Source organism: Leucoraja erinacea, chromosome 21, assembly GCF_028641065.1.
Source record: "Leucoraja erinacea ecotype New England chromosome 21, Leri_hhj_1, whole genome shotgun sequence".
NCBI lineage: Eukaryota > Metazoa > Chordata > Chondrichthyes > Rajiformes > Rajidae > Leucoraja > Leucoraja erinaceus.
This window is the reverse complement of record NC_073397.1, coordinates 537,086-551,954: the sequence shown is the minus strand read 5'-3', so window position 1 is coordinate 551,954 and position 14,869 is coordinate 537,086. Positions and strand designations below refer to the sequence as shown.

The window sequence follows — 14,869 nt, the reverse complement described above, 5'->3', positions numbered from 1 at the left end:
TGCTAGTGTTGCTCCTAATTCCCTCTTCCAAATCATTAATATATATGGTAAACAGTTACGGCCCCAACACCGAGCCTTGCGGCACTCCACTCGCCACTGCCTGCCATTCTGAAAAGGACCCGTTCACTCCTACTCTTTGCTTCCGGTCTGCCAACCAATTTTCTATCCATATCAACACCCTACCCCCAATACCATGTGCTCTAATGTTAGTCACTAGTCTCCCGTGCGGGACCTTATCAAAGGCTTTCTGAAAGTCTAGATACACTACATCCACTGGCACCCCTTCATCCATTTTACTTGTCACATCCTCAAAAAATTCCAGAAGATTAGTCAAACGTGATTTCCCTTTCATAAATCCATGTTGACTTGGACTAATCCTTTTACTGCTATCTAAATGCCCCATTATTACCTTTTTAATAATTGACTCCAGCATCTTTCCCACCACCGAAGTGGGGCTAACTGGTCTGTAATTCCTTGTTTTCTCTCTCGCTCCTTTCTTGAAAAGTGGGATAACATTAGCTATCCTCCAGTCCACAGGAACTGATCCTGAATCTATTGAACATTGGAAAATGATCACCAATGCATCCACTATTTCTAGAGCCACCTCCCTGAGGATCCTGGGATGCAGACCATCAGGTCCAGGGGATTTATCATCCTTCAGTCCCATTAGCCTACCCAATACTATTTCTCGCCTAATGACATTTTCTTTCAGTTCCTCTACCCCTTAGATCCTGTGTCGTCCAGTACATCTGGGAGATTGTTTGTGTCTTCCTTAGTGAAGACAGATCCGAAGTACCTATTCAACTCTTCTGCCATTTCCTCGTTGCCCTTAATAATTTCACCCGTGTCTGCCTTCAAGAGACCCACATTTGACTTTGCTACTCTTTTTCCCTTAACATATCTAATGAAGCTTTTACTGTCCTTCTTTATATTCCAGGCCAGCTTCCCCTCGTACTTCATCTTTTCAGCCCGTATTGCCCGTTTTGTTTCTTTCTGTTGTCCTATGAAAGTTTCCCAATCCTCTGGCTTACGGCTACTCTTTGCTGTGTTATACATCTTTTCTTTTAGTTTTATTCTATCCCTAATTTCTCTTGTCAGCCACGGTTGCCTCCTACTCCCCTTAGAATCTCTCAGAGAGAGTACAGAGGAGATTTACTAGAATGCTGCCTGGGTTTCAGCAACTAAGTTACAGAGAAAGGTTGAACAAGTTACGGCTTTATTCTTTGGAGCGCAGAAGGTTAAGCGGGGACTTGATAGAGGTCTTTAAAATGATGAGAGGGATAGACAGAGTTGACGTGGATAAGCTTTTCCCACTGAGAGTAGGGAAGATTCAAACAAGGGGACATGACTTGAGAATTAAGGGACAGAAGTTTAGGGGTAACATGAGGGGGAACATCTTTACTCAGAGAGTGGTGGCTGTGTGGAATGAGTTTCCAGTAAAGGTGGTGGAGACAGGTTCATTTTTATCATTTAAAAATAAATTGGATAGTTGTATGGACGGGAAAGGAATGGAGGGTTATGGTCTGAGCGCAGGTGTATGGGACTAGGGGAGAATACGTGTGCGGCACGGACTAGAAGGGTCGAGATGGCCTGTTTCCGTGCTGTAATTGTTATATGGTTATAATCTTTCTTCCTTTTTGGAATGAAATGATCCTGCATCCTCCGGATTATGCCCAGAAAATCCTGCCATTGCTGTTCCACCGTCATTCCTGCTAGGATCCATTTCCAGTCTACTTTGGCCAGCTCTCCTCTCATGCCTTTATAGTCCCCTTTGTTCAACTGCATCACTGCCACTTCCGTTTTAACGTTCTCCTTCTCAAATTGCAGATTAAAACTAATCATATTATGATCACTACCTCCAAGCGGTTCCTTTACCTCGAGTTCTCTTATCATATCTGGTTCATTGGACAACGCTAAATCCAGAATTACCTTTTCTCTGGTCGGCACCTTTACAAGCTGCTCTAAGAATCCATTTCGGAGGCATTCTACAAACTCTCTTTCTTGGGGTCCTGAACCAACCTGATTTTCCCAGTCTACCTGCATATTGAAATCCCCCATCACCACAGTGGCATTACCTTTGTTACATGCCAGTTTTAACTCCTGCTGCAACTTACACCCTACATCCGGGCTACTATTTGGGGTCTGTAAATAACACCAATTAGTGTCTTGCCTTTACAATTCCTCAACTCAATCCACAGTGACTCTACCTCGTCAGTCCCTATGTCTTTCCTCGCAAGGGACTGAATTCCCTCCCTCACCAGCAGAGCTATTCCCCTCCTCTGCCCACCTGCCTGTCCTTTCTATTGGATGTATAACCCTGAATATTAAGTTCCCAGGCCCTATCCTCCTGCAGCCACGTCTCAGTAATCCCCACAATGTCATATCTACCAACCTCTAACTGAGCCTCAAGCTCATCTACTTTACTTCTTATACTTCGCGTATTCATATACAATACTTTTAATTCCTTACGCATCTCACCTTTCACATCGATCCCTATTACACTTGGCCATACTCTCCTATCCCTTTGTTAGCTGCCTTTCCCGTTAATTCTAGGGGTCATTAACCATCCCTTTACTGTCTTTCCCTTTTCAGCCCGTTTTCCCTTTCACTTTCCCTTTTCAGCAGAGGCTTTGTAGCCAGTTCCACTGCAAGGCTCCTGAGGGAAGTAGGAGTCAAAGGGCAGGCACAAAGGAGGGCAATAAAAGAACTTGCCAATGCCGCCGAATGGAGCAGTCACTGGCTGTGGCTGAAGAGGAAAGATGTTGTCTGGGCTGCCACGTGACCATCTAGGGGCTAACAATAAGACATACACCCAGGTCTGATCAACCTGCGGTGGGCCTAAAGCGACTGAGGGTGTCTTGTGATAAAAGGCCGAAACACCCAGTGACGTTGAGGTACACAACTGAAGATGTGTCTGATTGTTAGCAAATTCACCTAGTGGTCATACCCAAGAATGTCAATTGTAGTGAAATCTTAGGGATTGTAACACCCAGTCCTACTAATCAATCTGCACCAGCATTGGGAAGGTTTACGCTTTGACCATGCGAAGTGTAACGGAGACACGAGGAGTTTTCTAACGTTTAATGCAATAAGCTGGAGTTCGATGAAGATTATAGAGTCGGAAGAAGTTTGGATGTACCTTATTGTTTTTCATCAACAATAAAGAATTTATTAATCTGAAAGACTGTGTTTTGAAGATTTATCCATGAAGAAGCTCTGAAGGTCCCCGACGGAGAGCTTGCATGCATACAGACATTCCCGTTAACCATGTAGTCCATTTAGCGGCTAGAGAGAGTAATCTCTTGAACGATATAAAAATCTGCCGCTACATTAAGTCAAAGGATACCTCTGACAAGGGGGATGAATACCAGTCCCAGAGAGTGGAACAGAGGAATTGGCTAGGATCTCAAAAGAGGTTTTGGCCAGAAGACCGGTTCCAGCCGAGGAACTGAAGACAATAGATCTCGGCCAGGGATGGCCTCGAGGTCTATCAACAGCAAAGAGACTTATCTGACGATCTGAAGACATTATCAAGAAATTATGAGTAAAATCGACTATTATTTCTTTGAATTGTGAAGCTACAAAGCTTTAATTTTAAACACCTTCTGTGAGAAGAGCCAGAAAGTATTTTTCCACTGTCTGGAGAATCCAGCCAGTTCGACCTTGGATTGTTTTGATAAAACGCATTCCTTTCGAACTATCGTCATCTTTAAGCCCATGGATGTTGATGAGATGTTGTCTACAATATCAGTTTGTTATAGTTCTGAGAGAATTATTTTCAAAATAGCCACTCGATGTTTATACAAAGTTGGAGCAGAATTCAGAAAATACTTTGTTTATTCAATTTAAAGACTTGGCGATCTGCCAAGACTTCTTTAAAATCATGGAACCAGAAGATGAAGAAAGAACCATGCCTAAGGAACCACAAGGTGGCGAAGTCAAGCTTAATCAACGACAAGCTACCTGCCTGAAACTAAGAAGGAGGGAAACTCAATATGGCGACAAGTTAACGAGTCAATTGAAAGCTACAGAGAACTCATGTATCAAGAAGAAACAAATAATACACATGCTGCCTTCTTGAAAGGAACCTAGAAGGAGAGAAACAAATTATGGAAACAGCTTACTAGATTAATTGAGAAACAGAAGAAATGAATGAAATCAGTAGAGAACGCAATCAAAGTGAAATCTAATATGAGCCAACTATGGAACCTCTGCCAAGAGGTTGGAAATAACAGAATGTGCTGCTGTGTTCACAGCCGTGTAGGGAAGAACGCATAAAACACACTCAGTGGGAAGAAGACAGGGTAAAGATATTCAATGGTTTCATGGATGAGGCAGAGGAGTGGTTACCTGAAATGATACCACAACTTACGAGCTTAGCAACTGGAAGTGCGACAAGGTGCCAGAATGGAAGATGAAATTACACCACAAGATATTATCTCAAAAGTATCTCCACGAGGTTCAAATCTGGTTCTACAGCCAGTTCGGTATCAGGGGCTTCGGCTCAATTGGGAGTTAAAGCTGATCTAGCTGCTCTCTCAATAGAAGCGGATGCTTTGAAGATGAAACATGATATTGAGTGACAAGAAGAAGAGATGAGACAACGGAACCACAGAGAAGAAGAGCTGAGGTGACGAAAGGAACTGAAACTAGACACAAAGATGGCCAAAGCAAAGAAGGAGATATTGGAAAGTGAGGGTTCAAGATGCAGTTCGAGAACATCGAAGGAGATATACTCCGATTTGGGAAGAAAGACGGCTCAAAGTGGATTAGCAGTTGGATCAATTTCACAATCGAGGTCCACCGGATTTCTTGGCTTTGAAAACCCATTGGAACAGAGTAAGATGGGTAAAACTTCATCTCAGCAAATGAGTGTTAGATGGAAACAAACTACTAATGAAGCGTATGTGGATGCTCGAGACAAACCAATAGCGGACCACGCTTTTCCGAGGCCTGATGCACAGGCTCGAGCTAGCCAATTTGAGTCACAGAGGCCTGTTTATCAACAAGTGGAGCTAACCCAAGGTTATCAGGATGGATTATTGGCATTGGTGAAAAGGCAAACTGAATTCAACCAGATCATAGCTCGACAAATTACTTCTCTCATTTTACCACCAGCAGAAATTCCTACGTATGATGGAGATCCTTTGCGGTATGAAGCTTTCGTAAGGGCATTAGAAGAAGTATTAGAAACAAAAGTTATGGATGAAAAGGAGCGCTTACGATTTCTGGTGAAGTACACAAGCGATTTCAGGTACTTGTAGAAAGTTGTGAAATTGAGCCAGGCAGCCATGGCTATAAAAAGGCGAGAAGATTACTTAAAGAACATTTTGGTAATGAACAGAGGTTTGCTAACGCATACATGGAGAAGGCCCATGCTTGGAAAGAAATCAAGACAGAAGATGGGAAGGCATTGAGTAAATATACAATATTTCTGAGAGGTTGTTGCTGCTTGATGAGAAATGTCGGCCACATGGAGGAAATTAATCTTGCCTGTAATACTAGAATCATCATTAGCAAGTTGCCCAGAAGAATGAGAGAAAGGTGGAGATATGAAGCAGGCAGAATAATGGATGAAAGGAAGCAAGTAGGCAGGCTACCAGACCTGGTGGAATTCTTAGAAAGGACGGTACATGTTAGAGTCACACTACGGGACTATTGAAAATCATAAACCAATTGCAAAGGTTCTACCTTTACCAACTAACAAAGGTTCTACCTTTACCAAAACTGAAGAAATATTAGAACCTATGAGAAGTAGTTTTGCTATCACAACCAGACCTGTGGAAAAGACAGATAGAATGAAAGGAAATGCATCTACTAGCAAGCAAATAGTATTTTGTTTGTTATGTGATGAAGTTAGTCAACCATAAGATGGTGTCGAAGATTCAAAACATGAAGAAAAGATATTCTTGAAAGAGAAGGGAATTTGTTTTGGATGTTTGAAAAAAAGGACATATGGTGAGAGACTGTAAGAGTCCTATGATTTGTTATAAGTGCAGGCAATATCATCTTGAAGCACTTCACACTGAAGAAGAACTACCAGAGCATTGGGAAGAGGAAGAACTGGAACAAATAGATGAAGAGCTATCAGAGCAAATAGAAGAGGGTGAACCGGAGTAAACGGAACAGAAGAAGAAGCCAACTACTAGTGATGATATGTCCCCGCAAGTAACTGCTCATATTGAGGCTGGGATAGAAGCTTGTAATTTTTCTATCTTACAGGTCCAGGTAAGGAATAGTAAAACAAATACGGTGTTGCAAACATATGCTTTTCTGGATCACGGAAGTTCAACACGGAAGTTCAATCTCTCTGTAAGCTATCCAGAGATTGGCCAATGCTTGAGCTGGGATTTGAAATCTTTGGTAATGATCCGGAAATTAAATCAAACCTAACTGTGAACTTTATTGCTAAACATTCTGTTATTCTTTTGAAGGATTTTCACACTTCAATATTGTTACAACACATCCATGAGTTGATCGGACATGGAGGAAGACTTTTCATGCTATAAAAGCTTTGGACTGTTATGTTTTGGACTATATACTGGGTATCATGCCTAATTTTAAGGGTTTGGTGCGCATGGTACGACTTTAAACTAAAAACAGTAAAATAAGATTAATAATCTAGTTATGCTTGCTTCTAGAAGGCGAAAGTGAAGATGGAAGAGTCGATGAAGAATTCTGATTACGGATATATAGTGCCAGCTATTTTTCCTCGTTAGTATAGTGGTTAGTATCGCCGCCAGTCACGCGGGAGACTGGGGTTCAATTCGCCGACGGGGAGCCACGTGGTTAAATTCCCTGATTTTTTGTTTTATGATATATGTTAAGCCTCCATGGCTACTTTTTTATAAGTGCCTCGTTATATACTCAGAACAATTAGAGGCCGGTATGAAGTGGCCAATTGGCTTGTTTTGTGTCATTGATGATGGTATGTGTCTTTAAATTTTAGACTGCCCGTTATATTGTGGGAGGGATTTATGACGTATTTTAGGGCGTGTTTGGAGCTACGTTTCTTGGCCAGAAGCTTAGTTTTTAGTTTAGATTTGGACCAGCATGGGGAAGGTTTACCCTTTGACTATGCGAAGTGTAACGGAGACACAAGGAGTTTTCCAACGTTTAATGCAATAAGCTGGAGTTCGAAGAAGATTATATTGTGCGAGTCGGAAGAAGTTTGGATGTACCTTATTGTTTTTCATCAACAATAAAGAATTTATTAATCTAAAGACTGTGTTTTGAAGATTTATCTGTGAAGAAGCTCTGAAGGTCCCCGACCGAGAGCTTGCATGTGTACAAAGACATTCCCCCTTAACCATGTAGTCCATTTAGCGGCTAGAGGGAGTAATCTCTTGAACGATATAAAAATCTGCCACTACATGGGTTAGCCTACTCATTCCTGGGATCATTCTTGTAAACCTCCTCTGGACCCTCCCCAGAGCCAGCACATCCTTCCTCAGATATGGGGCCCAAATGTGCTCACAATACGCCAAATGCGTCCTGACCAGCGCCTGATAGAGCCTCAGCATTACATCCTTCCTTTTATATTCTAGTCCCCTTAAAATAAATTCTAGCATTGCTTTTCTCTTCCTTATGGGCCTATCCCACAGGCGATTTTTAAGGCGACTACAGGCGACTGCTGAAAAGTTTTCAACATTTGGGCTGTCGTAGATTGTCGCCAGGTTAACGTAGATTGTCACCAGGTTAACGTAGGTTGTCGCCAGGTGATGTAGGTTGTTGCCGGTGCTGACTTGGGTGAATTCCATTGTCCTAGTCGCTGTCAGCTGCCTAAAAAAACGCCTAAGTGGAACAGGCCCATTACTACATAACATTTTGGGAATCCTGCACCAGCACTCCCAAGTCCCTTTGCTCCTCCAATTTCTGGATTCTCTCCCTATTGAGAAAATAGTCTATGCCTTTATTCCTACAACCAAAATGCATGACTCCATACTTTGCTACACTATACCCCATCTGCCACTTCTCTACCCACTCTCCCAACCTGTCCCAAGTCATAGAGTGATACAGTGTGGCAACAGGCCCTTCAGCCCAACTTGCCCACACCGGCGAACATGTCCCAGCCACACCAGTGAAGTCCTTCTGCAGAGTCCCTGCATCCTCCACACTACCTGCCCCTCCACCTATCTTCATATCAGTGCAAGTATGTGTGCATGTCTGTGAGTGTGCATGTGTGTGTATGTGTGTATACATGTGCGTGTGAGAGTATGCATGTGTGTGTGAGTATGTGTTTGCGCAAATGTGTGTAACTGTGTGAGATGTGTGTGTGAGTCCAAATCGAGTTGCCATGGAGTGGCAGGGACTCGAGGTGTGAGGGGAGGCAGGTATGAGTGGGGTGCAGGTGTGCGGGGCTGGAGATATGGGGGGGTGGGGGTGCAGTTGCGGGGGGCTGGAGGTATGAGGAGGTGCAGGTGTGAGGGGCTGGAGGTGCAGGTGTGGGGGTGTAGGTGTGGGGGTGTAGGTGTAGGGGGTGTAGGTTGGGGGGTGTAGGTTGGGGGGGTGCAGGTGTGCGTGTCCCACCTGCCCTGCCGCTGCATTGCACGGCCTCACCTTCCTTCACTCCGTGGATGATGTCGTCCGGTAGAACAAAGTTGCGCTCGCCGTTGGGGAAGGGCAGGATCTCGGACTCGTGCTGGAATAGAGCGGAGGGGGACGTCAACTCACCCTCTCCCCCTCCCCGTTCCACACCCACCCTTCTCCACATACCACCCCTTTCCCCTCACCATGTACCACCCCTCTCCCCATCCACATACCACACCTCTCCCAGCCAGCACTGGCGCAAGGAGGGTGGGGGAGGGACACAAATGGGACACATTGAGGGAAGTTAGTGTAGAAATAGCAGGGGCTATGGCAGAAATATTTCAAATGTCATTAGAAACGGGAATAGTGCCGGAGGATTGGCGTACTGCGCATGTTGTTCCATTGTTTAAAAAGGGGTCTAAGAGTAAACCTAGCAATTATAGACCTGTTAGTTTGACGTCAGTGGTGGGCAAATTAATGGAAAGAATACTTAGAGATAATATATATATAAGCATCTGGATAAACAGGGTCTGATTAGGAACAGTCAACATGGATTTGTGCCTGGAAGGTCATGTTTAACTAATCTTCTTGAATTTTTTGAAGATGTTACTCGGGAAACTGATGAGGGTAAAACAGTGGATGTTGTGTATATGGACTTCAGTAAGGCCTTTGACAAGGTTCCTCATGGAAGGTTGGTTAAGAAGGTTCAATGGTTGGGTATTAATGGTGGAGTAGCAAGATGGATTCAACAGTGGCTGAATGGGAGATGCCAGAGAGTAATGGTGGATGGTTGTTTGTCAGGTTGGAGGCCAGTGACGAGTGGGGTGCCACAGGGATCTGTGTTGGGTCCACTGTTGTTTGTCATGTACATCAATGATCTGGATGATGGTGTGGTAAATTGGATTAGTAAGTATGCAGATGATACTAAGATAGGTGGGGTTGCGGGTAATGAAGTAGAGTTTCAAAGTCTACAGAGAGATTTATGCCAGTTGGAAGAGTGGGCTGAAAGATGGCAGATGGAGTTTAATGCTGATAAGTGTGAGGTGCTACATCTTGGCAGGACAAATCAAAATAGGACGTACATGGTAAATGGTAGGGAATTGAAGAATGTAAGTGAACAGAGGGATCTGGGAATAACTGTGCACAGTTCCCTGAAAGTGGAATCTCATGTAGATAGGGTGGTAAAGAAAGCTTTTGGTGTGCTGGTCTTTATAAATCAGAGCATTGAGTATAGAAGTTGGGATGTAATGTTAAAATTGTACACGGCATTGGTGAGGCCAATTCTGGAGTATGGTGTACAATTTTGGTCGCCTAATTATAGGAAGGATGTCAACAAAATAGAGAGAGTACAGAGGAGATTTACTAGAATGTTGCCTGGGTTTCAGCAACTAAATTACAGAGAAAGGTTGAACAAGTTAGGGCTTTATTCTTTGGAGCGCAGAAGGTTAAGGGGGGACTTGATAGAGGTTTTTAAAATGATGAGAGGGATAGACAGAGTTGACGTGGAAAAGCTTTTTCCCACTGAGAGTAGGGAAGATTCAAACAAGGGGACATGACTTGAGAATTAAGGGACTGAAGTTTAGGGGTAACATGAGGGGGAACTTCTTTACTCAGAGAGTGGTAGCTTCCAGTGAAGGTGGTGGAGGCAGGTTCGTTTTTATCATTTAAAAATAAATTGGATAGTTATATGGATGGGAAGGGAATGGAGGGTTATTGTCTGAGCGCAGGTATATGGGATTAGGGGAGATTATGTGTTCGGCACGGACTAGAAGGGTCGAGATGGCCTGTTTCCGTGCTGTAATTGTTATATGGTTATTATATGGTTACAAACACCTGCATATGCCGGTTTCCAGGGAAAGACACAAAGTGCTGGAATCACTCAGAGGGTCAAGCAGCATCTCTGGAGAACATGGAGAGGTGACATTTCAAGTCGGGACCCATCTTGGGACTCACGGTGTGTGACATGTGGAGCCAAGGTTGTGGGGAGAATTCAGCAAGTGTGTCCCAGAGTGTGGGGGAGAGAGGGGGGGGGGGGGGGGGGGGGGGGGGTGTGGGGAGAGAGGGGGAGAGGGGCAGTGTGGGGGAGAGAGGGGAGGGGGCAGTGTGGGGAGAAGGGGAAGGGGGGGGGGGGAGGCAGGAGAGAGGGGGAGTGAGAGGGGAGGGGACAGTGTGGGGGGAGAGAGGGCGGGAGAGAGGGGAGAGGGGAGGGGGGAGAGAGGGGAGGGGGGGGAGAGGGGGCAGTGTGGGGAGGGAGGGAAGGGGAGAGAGAGAGGGAGGGAGACAGAGAGTGTAGGAGACAGAGAGAGGTAGAGAGACTGGAAAGGGAGGGGGACAGGGGAGAGGGGGAGGGGGAAAGAGGGGGGAGGGGGAGAGTGGGGGAGAGAGACAGAGGGGGAGAGTGGAGAGAGGGGAGGGGGAGAGAGGGAGAGAGGGGAGGGGGGAGAGAGGGAAAGGGGAGGGAGAGAGGGGAGGGGGGGAAGGGAGGGGAGGGGGGGAGAGAGAGGGGAGGAGGGAGAGGGGGAGGGGGAGAGAGGGGGGAGGGGGGAAGAGGGGGCAGTGTGGGGGAGGGGGGAAGGGAGGGAAGGGGAGAGAGGGGAGGGGGAGAGAGGGGAGGGGGTAGAGGGGGGGCAGTGTGGGGGAGGGGGTTGCTGTATGGTTCACTCAGTACAAGCCTCCTGTGATGGGGGTGGGAGATGCGGTCAGTGTAGGAGGGAGCAAACAGACCTCTCCCTGAGGCCCGGGCCCCAGTCAGCAGCACAGCTGTGAGCACCTACATACCAGCGCTTGCATGTCATACATGATGTTGAGGTGTTCCCAAACTATCTTCGACGAGATCTGACGACCGATGTTCTGGCTGAACTTGTCCCGGATACAGATCATGTGGAAGTGACGGTTCACCCCTGCTGGGAGAGAGAGCGAGGGAGAGGGAGAGAAGGAGGGAGGGGGAAGGAGGGAGGGGGAAGGAGGGAGGAAGGAAGGGAGGAGGAGAGAAGGAGAGAATGGGAGTGGGAGGGAGGGGAGAGGGTGGGGAAGAGGGAGGGAGTGTGGTTAATCATGTGGTGTGGTATCTGAGGGAGGAACGTTGCACGACTCCTGACTGTTGCCTTTGTGCTCAATCCGGAGGCTTTATCCATAACAGGGAGGGGGGTGGGAAGGGAGATAATGGCTAAAAGGGCCAGACTCAGTCAATAGGAACATATGAATCAAGATCAGGAACATGTCATTGGGCCCACTGCCAATGAGAACATTTTGTTTCAGAATCATTTCAGAGATATTTGTGTAGGAAGAAACTATAGATGCTGGTTTACACCGAAGGTGGATACAAAATGCTGGAATAACTCAGCGGGACAGGCAGCATCTCCGCAGAAAAGAAATGTGTCGTTTTTCAGGTCGAGACCCTTTTTCAGGCTGAGTCCAGGGAGAGGGAGTCTGAAGATATGGATGGGTAAGGTGTGAAAGTGACAGATCAAAGCAAACAATATAGAAATGTAGAATGGCATTGTTAGCTGAGGGGAAGTTGACAAGGAGGCATCTAAACAGTAACATTAATCAGAAAGACTAGTCAGAGACCTAGGGTGGGGGAGGGATGGAGAGAGAGGGAAAGCAAGGGTTACTTGAAGTTAGAGTAATCAATATTGATTGATACCGCTGAGTTGCGATATCCCAAGTGAAATATAAAGTGTTGTTCCTCCAGTTTGCGTTGGACCTTACTCTGACAATGGATGAGGCCCAGGACAGAAAGGTCAGTGGAAATGGGAGAGTTAATGTGTTTAGCAACCGGGAAATATTTGGACAGATACATGGATAGGACAGGTTTAGAGGGATGCGAGCCAAACATGGACATGTAGGACTAGCGTAGATGGGACATGTTGGTCGGAGTGGGCAAGTTGGGCCAAAGGGCCCTTTCCTACACTGTATCACTCTGTGGGAGCCAGGAAGTCACGATGCAGCTTTATAAAACTTTGGTTAGGCCACAATTTTGTGTACTCTGTGTAGTTCTGGTCGCCCCATTACAAGAAGGATGTTGAGGCTTATGATAGGGTGTAGAGGAGTTTATCTGAATGATAAGTCACAAAGTGCTGGAATAACTCAGCGGGTCAGGCAGCTTCTTTGGAGAACATGCATAAGTGACGTTTCGGGTTGGTCCCGACCGGAAACATCACCTATCCATTTTCTTCAGAGAGGCTGCCTGACCCGCTGAGTCACACTATTTGGCATAAACCAGCATCTGCAGTTCCTTTTTTATTACATTTATCATAATGATGCCAGAGTCAGAGAGTATTAGCTATGGAGAGGTTGGACAAACTGAAACACCAGAGGTTGCAGGGACACCTGATAGAAGTCTAAAAAAATTATGAGAGCTGTCCAACTACCAACGACCTGACTGAACAATCACAGTATGTCAGGCTACAGAACCGTGTCTCGGACATGGTGGTGAGCAGCACTGGGGTCGGCCCTCTCCCATTCCTGTTCACCATCTACACCTCAGACTTCAGATATAACTCTGTCTCCTGCCATCAGCAGAGGTTTTCAGAAGACTCTGCAATTGCGGGCTGCATCAGTGAGGGGAGGGAAGCTGAATACAGAGGTGTAGTCAACGACTTTGTTGAGTGGTGTGGGATGAATCACCTGCAGCTCAACACCAACAAGACTAAGGAGTTAGTGGTGGACTTAAGGAGCAGAGGAACACCCCTGTCTCCATCAATGGTGTAGATGTGCAGTTTACCAGGGAGTAAAAATACCTTGGAGTGTACATGGACCGTAAACTGGACTGGTCCAGGAACGCTGAGGCCCTGTACAAGAAGGGACAGAGCCGGCTGTACTTTATGAGAAGGCTCCACTCCTTCAACGTCTGCAGTAAGATGCTGCAGATGTTCTATCAACAGTAGCCAGTGCCATGTTCTTCACTGTCGTGTGCTGGGGCTGCAGGGCGAAGGCCGCGGACGCCAACAGGATTAACAAACTCATCAGGAAGGCTGGCTCCATCCTGGGGGTGGAGTTGGATTCATGGGAGGTGGTCTTGGAGGGGAGGATGCTCCTCAAACAGCGGAGCATCCTGGACAATACAGCTCACCCATGACACACTGGGCAACCTAAGGAGCACCTTCAGCAACAGACTGGTTCCACCAAGATGCAGCACAGAATGCCACTGTTGTGGGGTAGACTGACTCCAATCACCCCCCCCCCCCTCACAATCTTTGCACATCCCCAATCTTTTCCACTGGCCACTTTAATTTCAGTTTTATGACTGTTGGCGGATCAATTTCCCTCCTGGGATAAAGTCCTATCGTATTGTACAGAAAGTCCGAAGAAGAGTCTCGACCTGAAACGTCACCTATTACTTCTGTCCAGAGATGCTGCCTGACCTGCTGAGTTTCTCCAGCTTTCTGTCAATCGCAGGTTTTGTTTACACATATATAGTGGGTGGTTGGTGCCTGGAACCCGCTGCCAGGGTTGGTGGTGGAGGGAGGCTTTTAGATAGGATGGGAATGGAGGAATATGGAGCAGGTGCAGACAGAGGAAATCAGTTCATCATGGCAGCATGTTGGGCACGGCCACTGTGGGCCGAAAGGCCTGTTCCTATGCTGGACTGAGGGATGTGGGAGGGGCCAGGTGGGGGGGGAGGGGCACCCGCATGGCCACGTGGTGAGGGGGGGGGCCAGACGTGGCCACGTGGGGCGGGGCGGGGCTGCGGTCACATGTGTTCCCCCCTCCCCTCCCCCCCCCCCCCCCCCCCCCCCGTCCCGTCGTCATCCTCACACCCACCGACCGGCTTGTGGCCCAGCATGGCGTGGAACAGGCACACCTCCACCTCGGGGGTCCACAACACCGCCTCCTCCTCGCGCTCCCTTTCCCCCGCAACGCCCGCCGCCGCCGTCGGCATCTCCGCCATTGCCGTCCGTGGAATCCGGGCCTGAGGCCCAGACCGAGCGGCCGCGCCGCGCCGCCAACTTCCGGCGGTCTGCCAGGAATCCCGTCAGCCCCCGCGCCGCCAGGAATCCCATCAGCCCCCGCGCGGCCGGCCGGCTGGCTGGTGGGTGACAGGGTGAGTGGCAGGTGTGGAGCAGGTAGACAACTACAGGTACATGGATACAAGGGGGTTGGCATTGTGGAGCAGGTAGACAACTACAGGTACATGGATACAAGGGGGTTGGCATTGTGGAGCAGGTAGACAACTACAGGTACATGGATACAAGGGGGTTGGCATTGTGGAGCAGGTAGACAACTACAGGTACATGGATACAAGGGGGTTGGCATTGTGGAGCAGGTAGACAACTACAGGTACATGGATACAAGGGGGTTGGCATTGTTACAACTAACGAGCTAGGGTGGAAAGCGT

General features: G+C 47.2%; 1 protein-coding gene across 4 annotated transcripts in view; it reads right to left on the bottom strand.

Annotated features, from left to right (window-relative positions):
• The window catches only part of mrgbp (MRG/MORF4L binding protein), a 19,884-nt gene extending 5,362 nt beyond the window's left edge, over nucleotides 1–14,522 (bottom strand). The window contains exons 1-3 of one of the 4 annotated variants that reach the window (XM_055651938.1): nucleotides 14,296–14,522; nucleotides 11,308–11,432; nucleotides 8,530–8,641 (exon numbers count right to left, since the gene is read on the bottom strand). In XM_055651938.1, coding sequence (XP_055507913.1) covers nucleotides 8,530–8,641; nucleotides 11,308–11,432; nucleotides 14,296–14,422 — 364 coding nt within the window. In that variant the 5' untranslated portion in view covers nucleotides 14,423–14,522. The remainder of the gene's footprint in view (nucleotides 1–8,529; nucleotides 8,642–11,307; nucleotides 11,433–14,295) is intronic. The other 3 variants (XM_055651940.1, XM_055651939.1, XM_055651941.1) reach the window with 3 other exon arrangements.
• Between the last annotated feature and the right edge of the window lie 347 nt (nucleotides 14,523–14,869).